Source organism: Vigna unguiculata, chromosome 10, assembly GCF_004118075.2.
Source record: "Vigna unguiculata cultivar IT97K-499-35 chromosome 10, ASM411807v1, whole genome shotgun sequence".
Classification (NCBI taxonomy): Eukaryota; Viridiplantae; Streptophyta; class Magnoliopsida; order Fabales; family Fabaceae; genus Vigna; species Vigna unguiculata.
In genome coordinates this window covers 2809248-2836580 of record NC_040288.1, presented here as the reverse complement: position 1 = coordinate 2836580, position 27333 = coordinate 2809248, and the positions used below count along the sequence as shown (strand labels likewise).

Below are 27333 nucleotides of genomic sequence, written 5' to 3'. Positions count from 1 at the left end.
CTGTAACATTAGTATCTATTTATAGGTTTTGAACTCTACAATAAAGATTTAGATAATAAAAAGATATAATTTATAGTTTGGTACTCAATTCAATTTGTAACAATAATGATATTCATTCTTTATCATCTATCTATCTAAATAATATTTATAAGAAAATCACTATACAGGTATAGTGATTTTCAATCAACATATAACTAATTGATTATTTTTTAGAAAATTAAAAGATATAATTTATAGTTTGGCACTCAAATTCAATTCTAATCATATCGATCGTATTGATTGCTTATCATATATCTATAAATATAATATTATAAAATTATTACTATACAGATATAATTTTCCATCGACATAGTTATTTAATAGATTAATTAATTTATCAAATTTTGGAAAAATTAAAAGATATAATTTATAGTCTGGTACTCAATTCAAAATTGTACCCATATCATATTGATTCCTTATCATAATAAATATAATATCTATAACAAAATCACCGTAAAGATATAGTTTTCAATCAATTAGATTAACTAATTTATCAATATTTAGAAAATTAATTTTTTAAATAAAATCTTATATTAAAGTTAATTCATTCTTTTTCTTTAATAATTTAATAATAAATAATACTTCCCAATTCTCTTATAATGAAATTATGATTTTTTTTCAATAATAAAATTTTCATACTTAAAGTTGCACATATAATAATATATATATTAATCACAAAAAATAAATATATAAACTTAAATATTTTAATATATATTAATTACACTAGTAATAATAACTTATATAAACAACAACCATAAATATTTTGTGAATTATATCAAATTATAATGAAATTTATAAATTTTTGTAGAAAATATCACTTTAATTATCACTTAAGAATATTACAAAATTATAAAAGCTACAAGTTATTTTTAATAATAAAATGTTCATATTTGTAATATTAGCTCACAAATATTTATGTATAATAATATACAATAATTGTAATAATTTTATATACGTTAACTACTAATATATACTAATTATAATAACTTAATACATATTAATTATTAAGATACATTAATTATAATAATTTAACATATATTAATCACAATTTTCGTTAATAGTATTAATAATTTTTATTAATAATAATAATAATAAATATATTATTACCTATATTTCAGTCTAAGACTTAAGTAGTATTTTGATCGTGAAATTTATTTAATTTGATTTTTTACTTTTTTTATTCACAAATCAGTTTTTATTTTATTTTTGAAAAAATAAAATATATTTTATTACATTTATGTTAATTTTTTTTAGAAAATAACTACGTGTTTAAGATATTTATTTTAATTCTTTTATTGTATTTAGGAGATCTTTTTAATTTTTCTGACCCTTTCTCGTGTATTGTTTTGAGAAGATAAATTTGAGATAGAGTATGTAGATGAATTTGAAGATAAAATTTATGTTCTATCTTTAAAGAGATTTAGGTTATGATCCCTTTATCACAGCTTTATCAAATGTGCTGATTTGAAGAGACAGATATTGAGCCTGTTTCGTGTTCCACAATGATGACATAAGAGCTAAGTCTGTGGTACGAATCTATATTTTTTTTTGTTAGATTTTACTAAACATTAAAAATATACTGATATTGATATTTTAACTTTTTAATGTTTTAAAAGATAAGAATTATACCTATCAATGTATCTTAAAGGTGCAACAAAATACCAACACAGGAAAAACTAATAAAAAAATCTAAATTCTGTGTGGTACAGATAACCAACTTGCACTTGTTTGATGAAAGATAGTAGAAACTACTATATCAATTAATTAATTCAAGATTCAATACCGCAATCCAACGCATATTTTAGTACGCTAAAATACATTCTTGTAATGTACATTATTAGTATTCTCTTCTTTTACATTAATTAAAAAAATATATGATTTTGTTTTCAAATCGGAGATAATATATGATTTCGATATTAAATTTCAAAAGGAAAACTAAAATTCACCCAACAACAAATTATCATAATAACAAACTAAGGTTACAATAAATTATCAACATTCATATTCAAACATATTTTCTTCCTACATTCCTCTGATTTTCGGTTTTTGGAATGAGAGTAGGCAACTCGGCTACATGGGTTGGCTCACCACGAGTCGGGTTAAAAATGAGTGAACCCAATCCGACTCATTTTCTGGTGAGTCAGAAATTTTGTAATCCGACTCAACTCACCACGGGTTGGTGAGTTAAGTGAGTTGGCTCACCAATTCACCTACAAAAATTATTTATTTATTTTTTTTAGTATTCAAATATTTAAATAAATTTTTAAATAATTCATAAGATGATAATTATAGTAAAATCAAGAATCATGTGTTTCTATCCATTTTTGTTGCATAATTGTGTTGTTTCTATGCTTTACATGTTTCCATTAACCTTCACAACTCAAATTTGCATCACATTCAAAAGTAGAATATAAATTATTTCAGCTAATTAGGATTCTTGGGGTAGAACCCTTAATTCTTTTCTGATTTTTTTTTTGCTTTTTAAGGATCTAAACTCAGAAACGATTTCTTTTGGACAGGATTGTATCATCTTTGGTTTCTGTCAGTTTCGGTTGCATAGTTTTGTTATCTCTATGCTTTACATGTTTCCATTAACCTTCAAAACTAAATTCGCATTACATTGAAAGTAGAATTTAGTGAAATTTATTCTAACAAATAGTTTAATTAATTAAGGTTCAGGTACTTTTGAATTGCTTGATTTTAGATTTAATTCCGGGTTTCGATTCATGTTTGCATATGTAATACATTTAATTGATTGTATAATGCATTTTTATTCACGCATTAACCATCCCTAACTCATTTTCTTGCATTTGTGTGTGTTTTAGTTCGAATAAGGTACTTTAGACAGATTTTAGCATGCCCTAATTCTACTTGCATTCATTCAAACAAATTATCAAACATGTTACCATAATCATCAACTAAAATAAGAGAGTTACCACGGGTACTTCGATGCTCGGTGCATAAGAGAGTTAGCACCACTACTTCTATGTTCGGATTCATCTGAATATGAACTCTGAACACGTTTCAGTTACTGCACGAGTATATAAGAACTTAGGTTTCCAGTTTTATTTGTGTATTTTGAGAGTGAAAAACAAATTTACTAGGAAAAATAAACCTCACGAATTAAAACATCTTTATAAAACAATAAATTTGCTTAATATAATTAGCTATTCGACACCCACTATAATTATATATTAAATCATCTTAATTTATAAGATTTCCAAATGTTTATGTAAATTAATAGTTACATTCTTGTTTGGAAAATATATGGTCTGAGCTGAACTATTCATATAAATAAAATATTTTGTTGTCTAAATTTAAACCGTTATAATATTATATTTAATAAAAAAATTAATTCTTTATCCCTTAAATTTGTATTATATTTTATAAAAGAAAAAAGTTTAATTATGTTTTTTATTTTATCTTTTTCAGATAATATATAATATTTTTAATTTTTTAATTATTCATTTTTAGCATAATATTAGATATTCTAGTAAAAGAATCAAAATTTTAATAAAATTATTGAATTTAACCTATAGAAAATTATTTATTAAAATAATATAATTTAAAAAATATCATTTTCTAATGCATAAAATTTCTTCAAATATAACAAATTAACTCAATAATATTATAATAAAATTATATTTTGAAACGGAGTTTATTAGATGGAAAGGATCTTTTAGTAACTATAAAACAAATACATAAAGCATGAACATTATTTACATATTTTTTTACTTTCATCCATAAAAACTAAAAAATAACTACATCAACACATCTATAAAACTATTATTCTTAAAATATTGATACAACTGTATGTTCAATTCTGACTTTCACGGATGATAAGGTAAGATGAGATGAAAGTTTCATGTTGCGGTTGGTAGAATTATAGAATTGATTTGTTGTGTTTTTGTCACAATCGACACATTAAATATTTTGATCTCACATTATTCACATGAAGCTTTGAGTCATTATTTTTCTGAAAACAAAAATTCTGATAAATAGGTACTGACCATCATCAGAAAATATTTTTGTGTACTGTTAATCAAGCATTAAATTTTATTAAATCAGATTAATATGTGTTAGTTCTAAATGATCACTATTAAGAATTATTAATACTAAAAAAAATTACATAATTTCTTTTAAAATTTATTTCACGAATTCATTTTGACTTTTCTAATAAAACTTGGAGTTGAAAGTAATATGTATCGATATTGTTGACTATGACAAACGACTAGCTGTCTTAATCTTTTAATTTCATAAAATTTGAGTAAATATTATAAAATTATGTAAATATGTTTAATTAAATGCTATATAAAGTAAATTAATATAAGTATTTTAAGAAATGGAAGGGTTAATTTTTGTGTTTTTAATAAACTTAAACGTATTAGTCATTATTGGTAACTAACCGTTGTAAGAAATTAGTCGTTATGGATAATTAATGCACTAGCCGTTGGAGTCTAGGTACTTAATAAATTAGTCGTTTATAGCCGTTGAGTTGTGTATTGTATGAATGAAATACAACAAGAGGTGAATAAAGTTTTTTCACAAGTGAGAAGATTTATTGTCTACAAAGTGGTATCAAGAGCCAGTTAGCTTGAGTGTCTGAGTGGAAAAAAGAGAGACCTAGAGAGCTTGAGTGCTTGGAAAAAGAGAGTTCGAGAGCTAATTGTTTGAGAAAAAAGAGAGTGAGATGGTCAGTCTTACAAACAGTGTTTCCCTGCCCAAGTTGACAAAGTCTGTCAACTATGACAATTGGAGTCTAAAAAGGAAGGCTTTTCTTGGCTCCCAAGAAAATTGGGAGGTGGTTTAAGATGGTTTCGATTAACCAACCAACACTACAGGTTGGTCAAATGCGCAATTGAAAGTGCTGAAAGAAGTACGTGTGAAGGACACGACAACTTTGTACATCCTGTACCAAGATGTGGATGAGTCCGACTTTGAGAAGATTGTAAGTGCTAAATCTTCAAAAGAAGTGTGGGACATATTGGAGAAGATATATAAGGGAGATGACCGAGTGAAACAGGTGTGACTTCAAACACTTAGAGGCGAATTGGAGAGAATGAAGATGAAGGAGACAAAAGGAGTAGTCGAGTACATTACTCGAGTTGAAACTGTGGCGAATCAACTTAGTAGAAACGAAGAGACGTTGCCCGCTAGCCGAATTGTGGAAAATATGGCCATTATGAAAGGAATGTTACTCGGACAAGTGTTTCAGTTGTGGTAAGTTTGGACATTTTGCTAAAATTGTCGATCTGAAAATAGGAAAGAAGAGATGATTAACCTCACAAAAGAAGGTAAAGAAGAAGCGACGTTGTTGATGATAGCATGTAGCTCGGGGGGCGAGCATAAGCAAATGGTAAACTCGGCAACAAGACCAAGTAGCATGGAGAATTCAACAAAAAGGTTAAGTATAGTTGATAACTCAATAAGATAGACGAGTAGTGTGGATAGCTCGGCAAGACAACCGAGTAGGTTGCATAGGATGGTGAGGCATGCGTGGAGCATGTAGATACCTTGAACACATTGGTGGAGCATGAGGCTAACTCAGTAAACTTGGTAGGGCACCTACATAGCTCAGTTAAGTCGATGGAGCAAGTGGAGTACTCAGATAGCTCAATGGAGCATGTGAAAAGCTCAAGTAGCTCAAAATTTGAAGAAGAAGAGCTTGTAATTCAAAGGTTAGAGATTGCAAAAAGAGATTTGCAACAAAGAGTTGAAAAGGAGGTTAGAGACAATTCAATTCTACAAACAAGCGTGGAGAGAAGGAAACAAGCTTTGCAAAAGCGGCGCTTGAAACTTGAACAAGATGTTTCAAGTTTACAAGAACAGTTACAAATTGAGAAGGATCTGAGAGCTGCAATGGAGGTGCAAGATGAGAAGTGGCGACTTGAAATTGATGAAGAGATTGAGGAGATTGAGCACAACAATAAGTGGGTGCGGTCTAATCTTTTAAAAAGAAGTCGGCCTATTGACAAGAACTCAGTTAATGACAAGTCGACCACAAAGACAAAAAACAATGAGTAACAAGTCGGCCAAAGAGAAAAACAAGTCTACCATTAAGAATGCAAAAACTGAGAGTGTATATAACAAGTTAGCCACAGGGAAAGTGAATTACAGGTCGACCACAGACAAAATGAAAGCGAAGTCAGCCATGAAGAAAGTGACTAACTTGACTATTCATGAAAGGGAAAGTACAATGTGAGAAGAGTTATTGAACGTGGGAAGCTGAGATGAAGAACAGAGGAACGAAGACGAATAATAAAAGAACATTTAAGTTTACGGGGGAGTTTTGTTGAGTTTTTAATAAACTTAAATGTAAAGTCATTATTAGTAACTAGCCATTATAAGAAACTAGTCATTATGGGTAATTAATGCATTAGCCGTTGGAGTCTAGGTAATTAATAAGTTAGTCGTTTTTAGCCGTTTATAATTGTTTGTAGCCGTTGAGAGTACAACGGTCAGAAATTGTGAGTCCATAAATTATACTGTGTATTATGAATGAACAACAAGAACAACAATGAATAAAGAAGTTGTTTTTTTTTCAGGTGAGGTTTATTGTCTACATTAATTATATCATATGGGTTACCTGACAAAACATGTAAACTAAATAAGAAAAAAGAGTATATTAATTAATTCCGGAATGTATAATATATCTTAAATTAAGTTTTCAAATAGTTTCGATCCTTTGTAATAAAAAAAAACAGTTTAAAGAATAAAGTACAAAACAACGTTTGCTTGCAAAATTAACTATTTTAATCTGTGAAAAAAAAATGTTTAACAAAATGTAAAACTAAGCATAATTTGCATTAGTCAATTTTGTAATAATGAACTACTTTCATTACTTTTCATTTTCTAAACTACATTGTCCTATCACATAGTACTTAACAAAGTCATAAAAGTATAATTAATCTAAAATAAAAGAACACGTAAAGTAATTAGAAATAAATAAGTTGGTATGCCTGTCATCAACAATTTTTTAACACAATTCCTTCCCAGAATTTTGAATATGCAACCACGAATTTTCTGTTTAAAAACAAAAATGTCTTAATCAGAACCAATAAATTGCTGAAAACTAAGTACTGAAATTGTATCAAAATGAAAAATAAAATAAATATAATGAATAGAGTAAATGTAAAATGTAAAAATAAATAGGTGAATAAATTTAGAAGCCATTCTCAGTAACCGCTTGCAACTTCCCCTGAATTATCTCCCACACAATAAATCTTCACAGTCATTTTCTTCTCAAAAACTCAAATCCACAACATCCTATTAGGTCAATCACTTACAGTGTTTTCTGTCTTGTTATTTCTTTCTTTTTCTTCTCCAAACATTTACTTCTAACTTTAGCAGTTATACTATGTTGAATTACTAATTGCTACCATTTCTTCTATATCACAAGGTTTATCTTCATTTGCAGAGGTTGATTTTCATGATGTCTCCGAGCACGTTCTTCAACTGGGACACTGTTCAAATTCCAACCTCGGAAACAAACTTCCACGAACTCATGCCGGAACAACTAGTTTACTCTTACTCCGATGAAAACCTTTTTCTTTCAAGCGGTTCTTCTGAGAACTACATTGACCCAATTGGTGGTTCTGTTTACCCTTCAAATATTGACCCTCCTCTCTATGATCCTTTCATTTCTCTTCCTCATCCTAACATCTTTCCAACTCCTCAAGAACATACTCTTCTCCAATCTGCAAAACGCCAAAAGTGTTGCTGTGAGAGTGAAGTGCAAAAACTCACAACACAAACTACACTGTCACCCAGTTACGCAAATGAATTTGTTGTGCCTTATGACAATTTCTACTCTTCACGCATAGAGGAACTGCAACAACAAATATCAGGTGAGTTTGCAGACTGTGTGGATCTTACGTGTGAGAAGAAAGAAAAGGAGAGAACGATATCTCCACAAAGCGTAGCGGCACGAGAAAGGAGAAGAAAGATAACTGAGAAGACGCAGCAACTTGGAAAGTTGGTTCCTGGTGGACCAAAGATGAACACAGCTGAAATGCTTCGTGCAGCTTCAAAGTATGTTAAGTACCTTCAAGTTCAAGTTATGATGCTTGAACTCACAAATTCACTTGAGGTATAGATTATCACTGAGTTATATTATTTGTCAAATGAATATGTTTTTGCTCATTGCGTTTGTAGTGATTTTTGTTAGGTGTTAATTACATTGTTGTCATTGTGCATGCGTAAGTTTTGATGCGTCTTAGATTTGCAATGATGATTTTGTCAGTTTTTTGTACTTCACTATTTTGTGACCAATTTTTGTGTCAAGGTTGCTTTTGGTTGGATGTATTAGCGAGATTTAAGGAATCGGTTAATGGAAGAGGATATGGTCAAAAGAGATTTTATTATGTAACTGCTTTGTGTATATGAAATGTACCTGTCGATTCTTTTTTACATTATTCTATCTTTTTTATTTTGTTTTTATTTTTCGTTATAAAACAAGTTTCTAAATCTGATTCCAAGAATTAAAAAAAAAAATACTCAATGATCAAATCAGTGCTTTGAATTGTTTTATCATTATTTTCTCTGATTCAAACTAATAGTTTGCTAATTTTGGCAGAAAGATAACGCAGAAACTCCTTCTGAAATGTTGCAGACTCTGGTTGTTTCTTCTTTCGTTCAAGAGAAGTTATATAAAGAGGAAATGTGTTTTGTGCCAAAAGAAACAGTGTTCACTCTTGCAAATCATGAAGAATTTCGATCAAGACCTACTCTACTTGAAGATCTTAAACAGTTCATTGGGACAAACATTGCCAACAAAGAAAAACAAGAATAAATCTGTGCATTTTTTTTTTTCGCTGCCTTATTTTATTTTTTTCTATTTTTGTTGATATTTTGTTAACAGTGTCCTCTTTTTAGCAAAAAATTTAGTTTCACTCTTATATTTTTGTTAACATTCCTCAAACTTTTGTCTTCCACTATAACATTCTCTAACTTGTCCTTTATTTCTTACTTATATTATTCCCACTAAATCTCTATTACGGAAATTATTATATTATAATGTAAAATATTAGTATTGACTAGATATGTAAGCAGAAAATAAATTTAAGTTTAAATTAAATTATATAATATTACGTGTACATTGATTTAAAAATTTATTATATTTCAGTATATTTTAAGGTAACAAAAGATATATTCATAAATCATCTTTATGAATATATATTCTTTAAGGTGAGGTCTGACAAAACAATTGTTTCTACTTACAAAAGGTTGAATTTATAAACCTATTTTGAATCTCTCTCCTATTTTTATTCATTTGATTCTGTTTTCTTCTTGTTTCACCGTTTCTTGTTTTTCATCTTTGTGTTTCTTTCCGACATGGCTAAAGAAGAAAAGTCAACCTTAACCAGTGAAAGCTAATTCTATCTTCATCCTGGCGAAAGCCCAACCGTGGTAATATATGAATCTCTTGGAGCAAGTCCATGCTAATATCTCTGACTGTGAAGAATGAAAAATTGCGAGTAAATCTTTATCGGGATTAAGACTTCTAGAAACGTCAATTAAAACTCCTAAAAACAATTGTTTTTATTTTTGTAGTATTATTGTCAATCCCACTGTATAATAATACCATAATTTAGTCAAACATTAATATTTCAAAGCTAATATAATCTCACAATTTAGTCAACTTTAACATTTTTAATTTAACGTTTTATTATTGTTTAGGAAAACGAAAAACTATGAAAACCGTTTTATTTTTCCTGCCAACGCTTTTCCCAACCAATGAAATAAAAGATTAATGATAAAAAAGTGATTGTTGTTCTCCCAAAAGCTTTATTAAATACTAGACAAACACAAATGTGTAAATATCTTTTAAATATATATGATATTATAATGTTATTAAGTTAATAAATATAATAAAATTATATTTATCAAAAATAAAGTAAAATATACGAAGAAAATATAAAAAAATAACTGTTGATGAATAGAAGATAAATAAATAATTTTATAAAAAGTTTGTCAAAGTAAACGTTAATTTAAAAAAAAAACAAATTAACAAATAATTACATTGTAAAAGGTAAAGTTGGAATTATGAGATGTGGACACAAAAGAAGGAATCTCTTTATATAAAATTATAGATAAATTCCTTTTACATAAATATTTTTTTTAATTAAGAATTTTATATATATATATATATTGAACCACACACCTCTGTTTCCTTCACAAAACTCAAAACTCTACCCAATCCCCACCAGTCCTAATCTACCAAAGAAAAAATTCAACCGAATAAGAAAAAAATTGCCCTTTAGTGAAAACATGCGAAGCTTAATCTCTTTTGTTTTTGTTCTTGCTTTAATTTCCCCATGCCTACGTTGTGATGAAACCAAAATTAATGGACTTTATAATATAATAAACTATGGTGCTAAGGGAGATGGGAAATCGGATGATGCACAGGTATGTGTTTTTTATTTTGTTATTTACAATTTTCAGGCTTAATTGTAATTACTAATTTTACTATACGTATGTTTTAATTCAATTTTTATAATCTCAATTGTGTGTAATATTTATATTTTTGACTTCACATCCAACATTTAACCAATATGTTAATTAATGTCACGTTTTCAATGTTATAATGCTAATTTATCATGTCAATATTTTCATTGACAAGTTAATAAATTGATCAAAATTAAACAAAAAATGAAATATACTTTAAAAGAGGTTTCAATATAATATATAAAATGAATAACTTTTATTTTAAAACAATTTGAGATTGTAGTTTTCATTTTTGTCAATTTTTTTTTAAAGAAAAATATTGGAAGCACCAGAATGCTCTAACCACTATATGCAGATCTTAATTAATAATTTTTGGGAACTAATACAGTATACATAAATGTAATTTTAATGTGTAATCTTTATGTTAAATTACTAGAGTCATTCTTGACCAAATGTATTATAGCATGAATTAGCTTTTCTTACTATATGAAACAATTATACTCTTTGTTAGAAGTTTCACATCGATTAAATAATATAATATATAAGTGGGTCCAAACTTTATCTTTCAAGTTGATTTCGTGAGATTGAGTTAAACTTAAAGTGCACTTCTTAACATAATATTAAAATCATAATAATAAAATTTGATGTATATTGAATATATTGTTGAGTCTTTCTCATCATCTCCCTATAAACTCTACTCCTTCAAATTATAAACTCGTTAGGTTTTTTATCATCTCAAAAGATATTCACTTCTCTCTCCAACATTATATTAGCATATAATATTCTAAAAATAATTACAAATCCCTAAAATAATATTATTTATTCATATAAAAAACAGTTACAAAGACCAAGAAGTGATTTAGATTTAAAAAAAAAAACTATAATATTATTTTGTTTTGAGCAATTGACTTGATGTTTAATATATAGGATATTTGTTGTGAATTGGTGGCAGGCATTTTTAAAAGCTTGGGAAAGCAGTTGTGGAGCAAAAGGTATGGCAACTCTAGTCATACCTGCAAATTATCAATTCCTTCTCTCACCCTTAATGCTAAAGGGTCCTTGCCTTGCCTCAACTATTCAAATTCAGGTATTTCTAATGTTAATGTTACACTTGCAAGTGAAAAAAAAAATTAACTTTAATTATATTAAAGTGGCTTGTTGTTTACAACTTACTAACATGATATATTTTTAATGAGTTAAATATATTTTAGTTTTTTAATTTTATCGTAAATTTGGATTTTATTTCTGTTTAAAATTTTGTTATATTTTGGTTCTAAAATTAAAAAAAATGGATATAATTTTTTTAACTTAATTATCTTAATATATTTTACGTATTAAATACGTTTTTTTTTCATATTGAAGCATTAACCTGTTAAACGGTATTAGAACAAGACCTGTTTGACATGTAAAAAAAAAAAAAAAAACATAATTGACTAAAAATAATTATATTTATTTATTTTCAAGAAAATGCATTCCAGTTACGAAAAACAGATTAGACTAAAATAATATTTAAGCATGGATTAAATTTATACTTTATTTGAAATGAATTTATTCACCCTTTTATATTTAACCATCGATTAAGTTTATACTTTATTTGAAATGAATTTATTCATCCTAAAAAGGTGGTGTAATAAACAATTTAGAAAATAGATGATTCTTAAGATCCTAACAATTTTATTCTGGCTACATCATGCACAGAGTCTGAATTGAAAATACTACATAAAATTATATAATTTTACGATTTTACGAGTTAATAAAATGGACGATCCTTTAATTTTCTTAAGAGTTTGATCAATGTTGTTGCAGCTTCAGGGGAAACTAGTTGCAGCAGAGAAGAACGCATGGCCATCATATAAGTATGCTTGGATTTTGATCTCAAATGTAAATGGTCTCACAGTTGATGGAACTGGAGGATCACTCGATGGCTTCGGTTCTTCATGGTGGTCATGCACAAACTGTCAACGACCATCGGTTAGAGAATTCTTTAATAATACAGTCTTCACTAAGTTTTTATTAGGTTTAAGATTCTGATTTATGTTTTTCCAATTCTTGTGGGTGATGTGATGAAGGCCATTACTTTCAACTCGTGCAATGGTCTTACTGTTAACTACTTAAACATCATTAACAGTCCAAAAGCTCACATAAACATAAACAATTGTGTGGGAGCCACATTTTCTGGAATCACTATTCAGTCTCCTGCTGACACTCACAACACTGATGGAATTGATGTTTATGCTTCAAAAAACATCTGGATCAAAGATTCTACTATAGCATGTGGTAAACCAATGTTCATCTCTTGCATACATACATATATATATATATATATATATATATATATATATATATATATATATATATATATATATATATTTCTTTGATAGTTTAATTTTTAGTAAAAATTAGAATTAGTTTATCTTTAAAATTTTGGATCAATTTAGTCTCTCGTCTTTGAAAATGCGTAAATTTAATCTTCTTAATTAAATTTTGTTAAATTTATTTAGCATTTCAAACATGTTTTCTAGCTAATATTGAAGCAGAAATATGTCAAATGGTGTAAATAATTCAAAAAAACTAAATATAAAATTCACACATTTATAAAGTTAAAAACTAAATTAGGTCAAAAGTTTGAAGATCAACTAATTTCAAAATATGTTGAGGAAAAAAACATATTTATGATATATATATATATATATATATATATATATATATATATATATATATATATATATATATATATATATATATAATTTTTAGTACAGTGTTTTTAAATACTTAATAGATGCAAAGTTTTAACTTTATTTGTGTTTCTAAATAGGTGATGATTGCATTGCGATCAGTGGTGGCTCCTCTTATGTCAATGTTACTGGGTGTGCTTGTGGACCAGGCCATGGAATAAGGTTTTTATATACGAAAACTCTGTTTTACTTGCGTGTATTTTCAAGTAATATCTAGTTAACAGATATGTGGTTGGAAATTCAAGAATTAGCATGTTAAGTGAATATAAAAATGTTAAATAATATATTTTGTTATATGTTTTTGTGAATCAGCGTTGGGAGCCTGGGAAATGGCAAAAGTAACACAGTGGAACAAGTTCAAGTACGAAATTGTAACTTCACAAACACGCAGAATGGAGCAAGAATTAAGACATATGCGGTATAAGATTTATTTTTTCCCCTTTTTTTTATGTGCCTTTTAGAAGTTTTATTACATAAAGTTTCAACAAATACACGAAGTTCTCTGCTAATTGTTATAAAGTAGTCATGGATTTTTTTTCACTCTATCACAACGGTAAACTAGCTAAAATTAGATGAAAAAGAGTTCAAATTCTTTACTATTTTTTAGAGTAAGAGGTGTGCTTGATAAATGAGAATTAATTTCTAAGGAACATTAAAAATTATATAAGAAAGAAAAAGGAAAATTTAAATATTTTATCACTATCTGTTGCCATTTTAATAGAATTAACATTACATATTTATCCATTTTTTTGCAGGGTGGATCAGGTTATGCAAGAGGAATCACATTTCAGGAAATTAATTTGATACAAACTCGAAACCCAATAATTATTAACCAATTCTACACTAACACAACTCAATCTTTAAAGGTATTCACTTAATTATTTCATAAAGTTTGGATATAATGTAATCAAGATTTTAAATTTTATAAAAAAATAGTATGTAATTTCACAATATGCATTTTTTTTATCTCTTCAATTAATTATTACTCATATACTTGAGAGTAGTGTACGTCCTAAATTAGTTAATTTATTTATTACTTATTAAAGTTGCATTTTTGAGATAATTAGAATGGAGGAGTTGAAGTGAGTGGAATCACATTTCGTGGATTTCGTGGAACAAGTATGACTAATGCAGCTATTACATTGAATTGTGGTCCACAAGGTTGTTTCAACATTGTATTGGATCGAAATAACATCGTCTCTTCTCAACAAGGAAAACCAGCTTCTTGTTCCTGCAAAAATGCCCATGGAACAATTACATCTTCTCTTCCAAATTGTTCTTGCTTATTGCCATGAAATCTTTCTTATTCTTGTATATGGTCCTCAAAGGTTTGGGAGAAAAAAAATAAATTTAAGAATGAGACTTTATTTTTTTACTAATGAAATAATTTATGTGAAAAAAATATTATAATTTTATTTAAAATTTATTTTTTGAGTGTTTTTAGATTTTTTCTTCTTGAAGACCTAAAGGCTAAAAATTATTTTTTAAGCATTTTTTTTTTCTTAGAGGCTTGAAGTAATGGTATTATCTACTTATATGCTTTACCGGTTGTAACATCTTAAATTAGTAGATTTATATTACTAAGGCTTAAATACTTTTTTCATCCTCATTTTTGTAGTGTTTGTTACGGATGATCTTAATTTTTACCAAATGTTTAAAATGGTCCTCATTTTCGCAATTCGTGTTTAATTTAGTCCTTTTGTGTGACGCCGTTTAAATCAGTAACGAAGTAGTGTACAAATGACATTGTTTGTATTACGTTGAATTATGGTGTATTATGTGTACAATACAACTATAGTAATTAGATAATTGAAGATAAATTGATGAGCTAGGGTTTTGAAAATGAATTGTTGGGCAGAAGAAATTTTGACAATATTCCTTCCTCAATTCCCAATTTGTGTTGGTGTCTTCCTGCAGTCTTCTTCCTGCAATCCCATTGTTTAGGTATGTCACGGTTCCAATATTTTTCCTTTACCTCTGGTTCTAATCGTTGGAGGCAACAGTGTTGTAGCACTTCCTGCAATGTTGGTGGTTCAATGAGAAATTGATTAACCCCAATTTGTAAATGCGGAGATATGCAAATCCCAAAACATAATCACGAAAACCCTAACCCCAACTGATTGCAATCTACAAAACAATCCCGAAAACCCTAAACCCAAGAGCAAAGTACTTACCTCGTCGATGATGATTATCTGGAAACTTGAAATTGAACGCAAAAATCACCACGTCCAATTGCTTCCTCTGAAAATCGGGGATGCAAAAATCGCCTCCCACCCACCAGAATCCCTAATTGCAGCGTCAACCTTAATTGCATAGTTTGCCCCAAATTTGAATTTTAACGTTATTAATCCAGCTGTACTATACACCTAATGAACCACAATTCAACGTAATACAAATAGTGACACATGTACAGTGCTTCGTTACTGATTTAAACGACATCACACAAAAGGACTAAATTAAACACGAATTGCGAAAATGAGGACCATTTTAAATATTTGGTAAAAATAAGGATCATCCGTAACAAACACTACGAAAATGAGAACGAAAAAGATATTTAAGCCTATTACTAATTAACCATTACAAGTTAGGTATTAAGCAAACCTAGTCGTATGGATAAAAGACATTTATATAAAAAGTCTTTCAAACTAGAGTAGATGTAGTCATTTCACAAACTAAAGTCAAAATACAAAAGTTATTAAAGTTCTACAAAATATAAAATAAGACAAATCAACTACATCATGTCATGTATATCTATGTACATCACGCCATAGAAACTCCAAAGACATTCCTCAACCTACGAGCTAACACCAACACAATTTGAAACCTCATATATGCTCATGCCATAGAAGCGATTATTGCAAAAAAAGACATAAACAATCAATAAACAAAAAGAGAGCAAGCTAATGATAACTTAGGCATTCATATAAAATAATATATAAAGATCTATTACAACTAAACTAGCAGTTGTTCAATTCATGTAAATTACAAAATAATTCTCATCCATTTACATAATTACGTCCTATACTCAATTATCAAGATTTATGCATTCACTCGGACCCTAAAAGCATTGCTTTATCATGTAAAATGAAATCCTCAGTAGTACAGATTTCAGTAATGGTACATGGTCCCCCTCTCTTATGACAAAGTGAGTTCACTTATAGCCTAATAGAAATGGAGTCCATGACTCCAAGACCAGTTATAGGAACATCTTTCCCTCTTCACCATATAGACTTCTTCCTTTGTATGAGTCTGAGTGTAAGGATAGTTTCCAAAGAGTGACCCTAGTAAATACATAACACTAGACTCACATGTCATACCATTCCTCCTTAGGAATTATATGACCATACAATTCAAACACAACATTCAAGCACACAAAAAGTTCCACGAGTAATTTTTGGATTTTCCCACAACCTGGGGATTTGGCTCTAGGATGTAGAATTCACACTAGCGAGTTTTATAGGTGACGTGTGGATTTTTCCACAACATGTGAATTTTGCAGTTCTGATTAGAAATAATTTTTTTTAAAGTAAAACTTGAACTCAATTGCACAAAGCCTTATTTTTCACAACCCCTTCCACCATTTCATATTTTACAAATATGAAATTACAATTCAATTCATCCACACTTCATAAACAGAAAGATATCCTCCAAAATTTTCACGCTATCATCTCAATTTCATCCCCAAATCAAACATATGTAATTCAATCAAACCATTCAATAGAATTTGCTACAACTATTTAAACATAAAAGACATCAGAGCCAACTTCCTTCACCTTCAAAGACAACACAAAACTCTAAGAACCCCCAAAGTGGCTTCAAACTTGCAAAAGTTCTACCTCAACCTATGGACAACTAGAAGATGATTGAACTGACCCAAACATGCTATGAATTAACAAGGAGAGAAAAAAATATTGTTATGTGCACAATCATATATTAATAAGTAAATAACTTTTTTTCTCAATTTTAGTTTGTTTTATATATTGTTTTACATTTATTTTAAGACTTCTAAAATGTTTTCTAAACATGGGGCTTAAAAATGTTTAATTTGACCTAAATATATTATACATTGTTGGAAGTCCCACATCGATTAGGAATAAGGCCAATTCACAATATATAAGAGGGTGCAATCCTCACCTTACAAGCCGGCTTTGTGGGGTTGAGTTGTGCTTAAAACCCACTTCTAACAACATCTAAGCAAAATAGTTGGGGAAATTTGGAGACATAGGAATGAGGTGATCTTTAAGCAAAAGAAAGTTGACACTGAGGAGATTTTTAGTCTTGCTCAAGTTAATGCTTGGGCTTGGTTGAAACATAAAATTCCTTCGGTAAAGTTTTCATATAGTGACTAGTACTTCGCTCATATTGTGTGTTTAAAATCTCTATGATATGATGCTTTATGTGTTTAAGTTGTCAAGTGAGCATGAAAGGGATTCCCATGTCTAAAGAAATGAGTTCTTCATCAGTGATTATACACAATTCTTTGGTTACTCCGTAACAACCAAGAGAACATAGTCTCGGGAGCGCAACGAACCATGCATACATGGCTTTGTATTCACTTTCTGTGTAATCTTGTAAACTAGCCAGTGAAGGTGCGATCTAGGTGGCTAATCTTAAGATTCCTACCCAGCTTGACGTTGGGGAGGCATAACTCTTGCATTGAAAGTCCAGTTTTAATTGTTCTGCCAGATTATTGTAGTAGCATAGTATGTTGTTGGCGCCTACTCAAGCTCTATTTCCTTTCCAAGAATATTGCTTAGATGTTGTTCGAAGGCCCCTATGATATATATTATATGTCCAATGTCTAGGGAAATCTTAACTTTTGTACATGAAAGTTTTATCGTTGTTTTGACATGTTTAGGAGATGCACTGCATCTTTCTCTCATCTTTTTGTAAATGGATTAGAGCATCCCTCAAGTGCTCTATTATTAATTTAATTTAATTCTTTGCCGATAAAAAAAAATCACTTCTAACATGGTATCAAAGCCAAGTTATATACATCTCGTGCGTGGGACTAGAAAAATGGGTGGTCTATTAGCGGTCCGATATCTGGTGGAACAAAATGTCTAAGAAAGCTCGTTAGGATAGCCTCTAACTTGACTTTATACCATGTTAGAAGTGAGTTTTAAGCCTAACTCAACCCCATAAAATTCGTTTGTAAGGTGAGGTTTGCACCTCAATTTATATATTGTGAATTGGTCTTATCCCTAGTCGATGTGGAACTTCCAACATACATTACATCATCAGCTAAAGGAAATTTTTCGCAATCAAACAGGCAATTAAAAATTATTTATAAAAATGCATCCTTAGAATTTTCAAAATAATTACGTCTGATCAATACTAGTTGTGAGTAAAATAATAAGAAAGGTAAGTTAAACAAATCATTAATCTATACAAAATATTTTGCACTAAATTTCAATTTTTATATATATATAATTATCATTGTCTTAATAAAGGTTATTAAGGATTAACCTTTATAAAAGACTTAATTAAAATATATTTTTTTTATCAACAAAAAATGAAATTAATAAAAGGATGCTCTAACTCTTTTAAAACAAATTACAAACTACCCTCGTACAAGGATTACACATTTTGTAGGTACCATATTCATAATCACAAATTAAGGATATCTTATCAAGGACAAAACATATACAATTAATATGTTAAACGAGTTTCTTGCTTGACAAAATTATAGAGATGAGATAAAATCATAGGTAAAGAACAAAAACATTGTTTCCTTATTACAACAACATAGTTTTAAGGTGAGCCAGAATCATAGTCTTGATGTTGTTATGGTGCCTCACCAGATCATGAAGGTATCTTCCTGCATACTTTCATTCCTTGTTGGAGACTTCCCTCTTTTAAGGTGTATTCACTTGAGTGAATGAGTTTGAGGGAGAGGGAGTAGATTTGAAAATATATGAATTCTGTGTTTTTGTTTTTAAGGGATTTAGAAGTGATAGTGACTGAATTTGGAAGTAAATTTTGTGAAAGTTTGTGAATGATTTAATTTATGTGATAAATTAAAAAAAATTAATAGAAATAATAGATAGATTACCATATTGATCTTTATATAATAAGTAGTATAAATTGACATTTGTACGAGTAATATTTATTTTGTTAATATTTTTTAACTACTAGAATTGAAAAAATAATTATAAAAATTAATAAAATAATATATTTATTTAGTAGTACATTATAATAAATTTTACCAAGAAATTCTGAAGGCGTTTTTGTATTATTAATAACAATATTATGGAATATTATTCTAGAATCTAGGTCATTTGAAGAACAATAACATTTATAACTGATAATAAAATAACTTTAAAAAGTTTGACAACCATATTTATCCACGAAGTACATCGATTCTAACATATAAAGATCCGATCCAGTGCAGTGGGGGATCGAATCTGCAAAGAATGGGATCAGATCCCTCTCCATCTCCATGTCCAGATCTGTTCCAACCTCATATGGGATCAGATACCTTCTCCTTACACAATGGTTCGATCGGTTCCAACGTCCATGGATCAGATCCCTCTCCACAAAGCTCTCGTGGATCGATTCCAACGTCCATGGATTGGATTCCTCTCCAAAAAGCTCTCGTGGATCGTACCAACATGATTGGATCAAATCCCTTCTTAAGTGGATTGGTTCCACACTTGACTATATCAGATCAAGTACTTTGTTTCCTTCTCCATTTTCTTCTCTGTTCAAACCTCATGAACGATCACTTCCATGCACGGATGATGCTCCATTCTTGACCACCATGGTCTTCTCGATGCACTTCACAACATTTTAGAGGGTAAAATGGTGTTTTCTCAAATAATTCCCTCAAATTTGCTCTTCATACGTGAATTGAAAAAGTAGTGCATCCTGCAAATCATCGTTTTGGCTTGCCCTCCAATCAACCCAAATAAACATAATTTTCACCTCGTAATCCATGCATTTCCTTTCAATCAACAAATTACCTCAGGCGAACATAACATTAGTCTCTCAATCCCATTCCTACAAAGAAAAGGCTATACTCCCCCACTAATTATCTCCCTGTATAAGAAAATTTCACTCCCAATATTCACTGCCTCTACATAAAATGCCATCTCTTCCCTAGTTCTCACAATCCTACAAGGAAAACATTCAACACTCCCATACTATCTACCTTTATATTTATAAGTTCTGGATCAATAGTTCCTCGATTCCTGGACACAATGATTTTAAACATTAAATTCGACATTCGATCCGGTCAATATATGACAATGTAGCTTTAGATAATTTGTGTTTCATCAAAGTCCATGCACTACTTATGTATAAAATCTTTCTTCAGAGTCCAATTTACTTTGTTTAAAGATTACTCCATTTCTTTGCTTTCAGGTTTCATAGATAATTGCTAACTACATTCCTTTCCAAATTTAATTTTGTCAACTACAAACTTTGTAAGTACAGTAGGGCCGAAAGACTATTTTGTGTATTTTAAATTTTTTTAAAATATTCATATGTCAACCCAGTAGCGTGTCACGTGTCAGAGTCAATGTTCTATACTCAATTTAGTCTCTATATTTATTATTTTTGTTCAATTTAGTTCCAATTTTTGTTAACATGAACCAATTTCGTCCCTTTCCAAATTGAAACCAAATTTATTTTTTATATTAAAATTCACATTTTTTATTAAATATGTTTATATAATATATTAAAATTCACATCATTATAACTTTGATATAAAAGTTAAATTTAGTCACATCTTCAATAGGAACAAAATTGGTCAATTTTAAACAAAATTGGAACTAAATTGAACAAAAATAACAAATATAGCCAAATTGAATATAGAATATTGACTTTAACACTGACACACTATTGGGTTGACATGTGGACATTTAAAAAAATTCAAAAAAATCACGAAGTGACATGTGGCAGTCACTGTTCATGACCATTAATGATTTAAACGGTGTTAGTAAAAAAAGATTCAATTGAACAAAATTGACGAAAATTAGAATCTATTTGAACACAAAACAAAAATTAAGACTTATTTGACAAAACTTAACAAAAATTTAAAAAAAAAAGGTATTTTAACCTTACAAAATCATGAACAAAGTTAATCAAATAAGTGTCTTTGGATAAGCACTAATTTGAAACAGAACTGGACCTTTTGGTCACTTCAAAATATTGAAGGGTAAACTTTAACTAATTATTACAATTTTGGTACTGTAAATGTTTTCGTTTCATCAAGGGTTTTGTAATCGATCAATTTAGTAAACATTTCAAAAAAAAAAAATATATATATATATATATATATATATATATATATTTATTTATTTATAAAGTGACACGTAACTAGCCAAATACATAAATTTGTCTATAACTTATACAGTTTAATTGGTGTCTTAGGTTAACTACACAAGGAATGAAAAAAAAAAAAGTATAAATTATGCTGAAACGTAAACGATATCAAGACAATAACAATTTATTCGAACTATATCAAGACAATAACAATTTATTCGAAGCTATAATCTGTATTTTATTTCCTATAAGATAAAAAAAATAACTAATTAGTAAAAGCAAATTTTTTGTCTAAAATAAAAATATCAATACAGAATTAATAAAACATTTATTCTATGTAGTAAAGAAAATACAAAATTTGTCCTAAAATCAAGAAATAAAAACATAAGATCAATCCAACCAAAGAAATTAATGTTAGATTGTATTTTGAATATTCATCTTAATCTAAAAAGATTTAGATATGAGATTGGGTTGAAAAAATATTTAAATTTGGTTAACGATATATGGAAATTAATTTTGGAATACATACTATTTAGGAATATAGATATTTTTAAATAATTTATCCCTCGAAAAAAATATGAAATTCAATTTTCAAACATTTTTGGAATAATTTTTTTAATTTTAAATTAAATTTTCGTATCTTCATTTACGAAACATATTCCTAAACTTGTGATGAAATTTTATAATGAAAAATCCTCTTTGAGAGATGATTTTAAATAATGATTTAACATTTAATTATATTTTTATAAATATTTATGTATTTTATTTAATGAAAAATTTATTCTACTTTATTTTAATACATTCTCTAATTATAAATAAATGTGTTTCCAATTCTTATAATGAAAACATATAATAGAGTGATTAAAAACGTTAGATTCAATCTTATTTTATTATTTTCGGTTGTACGGTAAGAATCAAATATTCAATGAAAAGATAGAACATTAAGATATTCTAGTGACACAAGGAAGCCTACCAACTATAAATCTTGAACCGCATTATATTCAGATAGGAATGGATGTTTTTATATAGAACCAGTGCTATATCCGTGCGTATGCACGGATGCTGTGTTTTTTTTATTTTTCTTTTAATTTTGTGTTTGTAAAATAGAAAAACATTAGTTATATTTGCAGTAAATAATTATTTTACATATATTATCATACAATATTATTGTTTACACGAATAATAATAATAAATATTAGAGTTATATATTATTAAAATTAGGATAGATGAATATTGCTTTAATCTTTATTGTTATAGTTTTTAATGGATTAATTTAAAATTGATTACAAATAACTCTAGATATTTTGTTAATTATTTGGAATAAAAATATATTATATTTTTTAATAGATTACTCTAAAATTGCTTATAAATAATCAAATATATTTTATTAGATGGAATAATAAAATATTATATTTTTTAATTGCTTACTAATAAATAAATTGGTTACAAATAATATTATGGTTATTATTATTGTGATATTTATGTATTAAAATGTCACATGGTTATTGGTTATTATAATCTTTGGAGGGATATATTAATTAAAAGTTTAAATATAGTTGCAAAAGTGAGGAATTATTTTTTTTAATATATTGGAATACAAAATTACAAACATCAAAAGTGATAGATGGAAAATGATGTTTAAAGAGAGAAAAAATTGTTTGGTGGATTTGTTTGGGTTCAAAGAAAAAGTTTAATCTTAGGTAAGAAAGGAAAAGAACTCTTCATGACTGTATCAAGAAGATTATAAACTAAAGAATTATGTACCTGATCGATACTATTTCGGTGCGGAACTAGATGATCTTAAGAACCCTCTATGTCGAATTTCCTTCTGTTCCTCTCTGGACTCCTTCTGGATCTCTCTATCGTCTGCACTCCGGGGGTGGGGGTACCTGCAGACACTCCGACCCTTAAGTCAGAAAGTGATTGATATGAGGTGTAATTGGTTAGTTAGAAAAGTGTACCTTTGCCTGTTCACTAGGCCTTAATTTATACTAATTTCTTAATGGACCTGTTATTATTATTTGCGGGTCGTTCGTATTCGAGGATCGATTCTTTCCCTTTCCGACTGAGGTTGCACGCATCGGTTCTTTCCTTATTGGCTGAGATTGTTCTTCTGTGTCTTTGTTAAAGATCAGCTCTTTCCATTCTGAGTTTTGTCCTTTGTCCGTCTGTACTTTTGTCAAAGATCAACTCCTTCCTTTTTGGGGTTTGGCCGTCTGTACTTCTCAAGTATCAACTCCTTCCTTTTTTGGGGTTTTGCCGTCTGTACTTCTCAAATATCAACTCCTTCCTTTTTTGGGGTTTGCACGTCTGTACTTCGTCAAATATCAACTCCTTCCTTTTTGGCTGAGATTGTATGTTGTTCCTTTGTACCTCTGTGCCATAATCACATGTTCCATCTACCACTCCCTTGGGTCGAGATGAACTCGGCCAAAGGGGCCAGGATATATCCGGCCATCACACTTATTGGGCCCTCTATGTTGTGTTGGAGAAAAGGTGAAAAGCAGGTACCCCGGTAATTGGGCCACAACGAATGTGTCTCATACTTGGGTCGGGGTGATCCCGGCCATTTCTGTCTTATTGGGCCAGGATATACCCGGCCATACACCAACACCAACCCCTCCAGTCTCGTAGTGAACGAAGTGAAACAAGAGGCTGAAATGTGTAAAATCGAGTATGAAGGAAAGAAAGAGTGTGGTTGGCCGAGATGTAGCTGACCATTCCTGGACGGGATATACCTGGCCATTCCTGGCTAGGATGTGGTTGTGACGCTGCCAACATGTGTCTTGGCCAAGATGTACCCGGTCATTCCTGGTTGGGATGTGGTTGTGATGCTGCCAACATGTGTCTTGACCGAGATGTACCTGGCCATTCCTGGCCGAGATGTACCTGGCCATTCCTGGTCGAGATGTACCTGGCCATTCCTGGTTGGGATATGGTTGTGATGCTGCCAACATGTGTCTTGGCCGAGATGTACCTGGACATTCCTGGCTGAGATGTACCTGGCCATTCCTGGCTGGGATGTGGTTGTGATGCTGCCAACATGTGTCTTGGCCGAGATGTACCCGGCCATTCCTGACCGAGATGTGGCTGGCCTCTAGCCCTACTAGGTTAGTAAGTCCGCTTTTGTGAGTTGTTATGTGTCATTTTTGTCGTATTTATTTTATCAATATGGGGGGATCATCTAGGGCGATGAAGCTTCCTTTCCCTTTGATATAGATATGAGGGGATCATCTAGGGCGATGAAGCTTCCTTTCTCATTGATACAGATATGAGGGGATCATCTGGTTTGATGAAGCTTCCTTTTCCATTGATATATATATGGGGGGATCATCTAGTTTGACGAAGCTTCCTTTACCATAGAGAGAATGCTAAGAAAGTATTTGTTTGATGCACTTGATTTAAATGTGTGCGTGCTTCAGCGATGGAAAATGTAAGCGTAGAGTAATAATAATGAAAACTTATGCTTTATTCATTGCTACGATGCCTCATTAAAACTTTCTTGACCAAAACCCTCCTTAGGTTAAAAAAAATATCAAGGTAGGAAAGAGTACACCACTTATTATGCAATCAATCCACAAATCGTTCGTAAGAAGTCTGTAAATAAAAAATAAGCATTTAACAAACTAACTGTAATACTTCAAATGTGAGGCGTTCCAGGTTGTTGGAATAGAGACACCTGATAGGTGTTCCCATCTGTATGCGCATTTACCCACAACTTTCTTAACATGGAGTGACCCTATTCCTAATTGGGCGAGAACTTCTCCTCGTGTTTCCGGGCAGCACTTGCCATTTGCCACACTAGATTTCCCTGGTGAAAAGACTTGGGTTTGATTTTGGTATTGTAGCAGTGTTGGGCTCTCAACTTGGTGTATGGGTATTTCTCTCAAGCTGTCTGCATAGAATCTGTGCGCAGTTGGCTGGTCTACATGTACAGTGACTATGTCTCCCGAAGTTGACAGAAATTTTATAGTTAAGTGATACGTGGATATCACCGCACCAAGCATGTTCAACGAAGGTCTCCCTAGCAAAATATTATAAGAGGTGTGAGCGTCAATAATAAGGTATCAAATTTTTACCGTTCGCATCGTTCTCCATGCTCCGAATTTGGTGAACAAATCAATGTAGCCCTTTGTATTCACTCGCTCCCCTCAGAAGCCCATGATTGACTCCGAGTATTGTTGGATTTCTACTTTCGAAATTCTTAACTTTTTGAAAGTGCCCCAGTACAGGATATCCATTGAACTACCCTGGTCTACCAAGGTTTTACTTATTGCAAAGTCATCAATCTCCACTGAGATCACCATTGGGTCATCGTGTTGGGGGTTAATGGCTTGAAAATCATCATCACAGAATGTGATGGGTGGCATGTGCCGCCAGGGACATGTAGATACGACATTGACATTTTGGATTGCTCGGACGTACTTTTTCCTCGCGGACATAGTGGCTCTGCCTCCTGCAAAGCCTCCTGATATATAGTTGATCACCCCTCTCAATGGCTTCTCCCTCACATCCTGTTCATCATCTTTCTCGGGCTCAACCCTCCTTCTGGTGCCTTCTTCTCGCCTCTCCTGGTACCCTAACGCTTTTCGTGGTCACTCCTCATATCTACCTTCTCGCTCTTCTCTGGAAGAGAATCTCCCTTCCTCTCGTTTGACAAATCTTCTCAGGTGTCCTGCTTGTATAAGCTCTTCGATTTTATCTTTCAGAGTAAAACAATCCTCCGTCGTGTGCCCATAATTCGGATGATACCGACAATGCTTAGTGGTATCCGCGTTTGGGGGAGTCGAGACCCTTTGAGGGGTTGCTATTAGGTCGGCATTCAAGGCCTCCTCCAAAATTCTCGCTCAGTTAGACACGAGGGGTGTGTACCTGTTGTACTTTGGTTGTCTAGAGTCCTTGAACCTACTGTTAGGTCGTGGCGCTAACACCCTTTCTCTGTCAATGTATTTCTTTTCCCAAGTGTCTGATTGGGTCGTACTGCGAAACTCCTTTAATTCTTCCATCTGCATAAATTTGGTTGCCTTGGTTCGAAGCTCATCCAGATTGCTCACGGGCTTCTTGCACAAACTGTCAATGAACGGGTCAGGCTTTAACGCTGTTACAAGGTGGTGCATGGCGACCTCAAGATTTAGATTAGAGATATTCAACGATATCTTCCCGAAGCGCTCCATAAACTCTCGCAGAGATTCTCCCTTCTCCTGTCGTATATTTACTAACGCTAGAGAAGTGAGATGGTGTGGCTTACAAGTGGCGAACTGAATGTCGAAACGGGTGACCAACGTATCGAAACAATCAATAGAGTTAGGTGGTAATCGTGTGAACCAGTTGAGTGCAGGACCCTTCAGGGACGTTGGAAACACGCGACAAAGAATTGCGTCATCTGAAGTGTACAACCCTGCTTGGGTGGTGAATACGTCCACGTGCTCCTTTGGATCAGTAGTGACATCGTACTGGCTCATAGTCAATCCCTTCCAGCGTGTAGGAAGTTCTACCTCCATGATCTCGTCCACGAAGGGGTGGCATCTAGCTGTTCTGGGTCTCGCGCTTGTTTGGTGGGTGGTGGTTTGTACCCTGAATTCATCTTGTCTTGTGCCACCCTCTCCTTCTCCATTACTATGAGATTCTTCCCTTTATTGGAAATTTTGCTCAAGTTGTCTTCGCAACCGTTGGTTCTCCTCTCTTAGGGCATTTATTTCTTCTTCATTCTTGTGTCTCAATTCCTCCAACTAGCGGTTCATCTCTCATTGCATCTCCGCTGCTACTGTATTTTGATCGACTGCTGCTCTTGTCGACACCATCCTTCTTGAGAATTGTCTAGTCCCACGGTGGGCGCCAATTGTAC

At 30.9% G+C, this 27333-nt stretch overlaps 1 protein-coding gene across 1 annotated transcript; it reads left to right on the top strand.

The window, feature by feature from the left end:
• Positions 1-10408: 10408 nt before the first annotated feature.
• LOC114166947 (probable polygalacturonase At3g15720) lies at positions 10409-14515 on the top strand. Its single transcript, XM_028051832.1, has 8 exons — positions 10409-10446; positions 11413-11572; positions 12292-12456; positions 12555-12762; positions 13301-13382; positions 13533-13638; positions 13976-14086; positions 14288-14515. The coding sequence occupies exons 1-8, from the start codon at positions 10409-10411 to the stop codon at positions 14513-14515; spliced, it is 1098 nt and encodes a 365-aa protein (XP_027907633.1).
• Positions 14516-27333: the final 12818 nt, after the last annotated feature.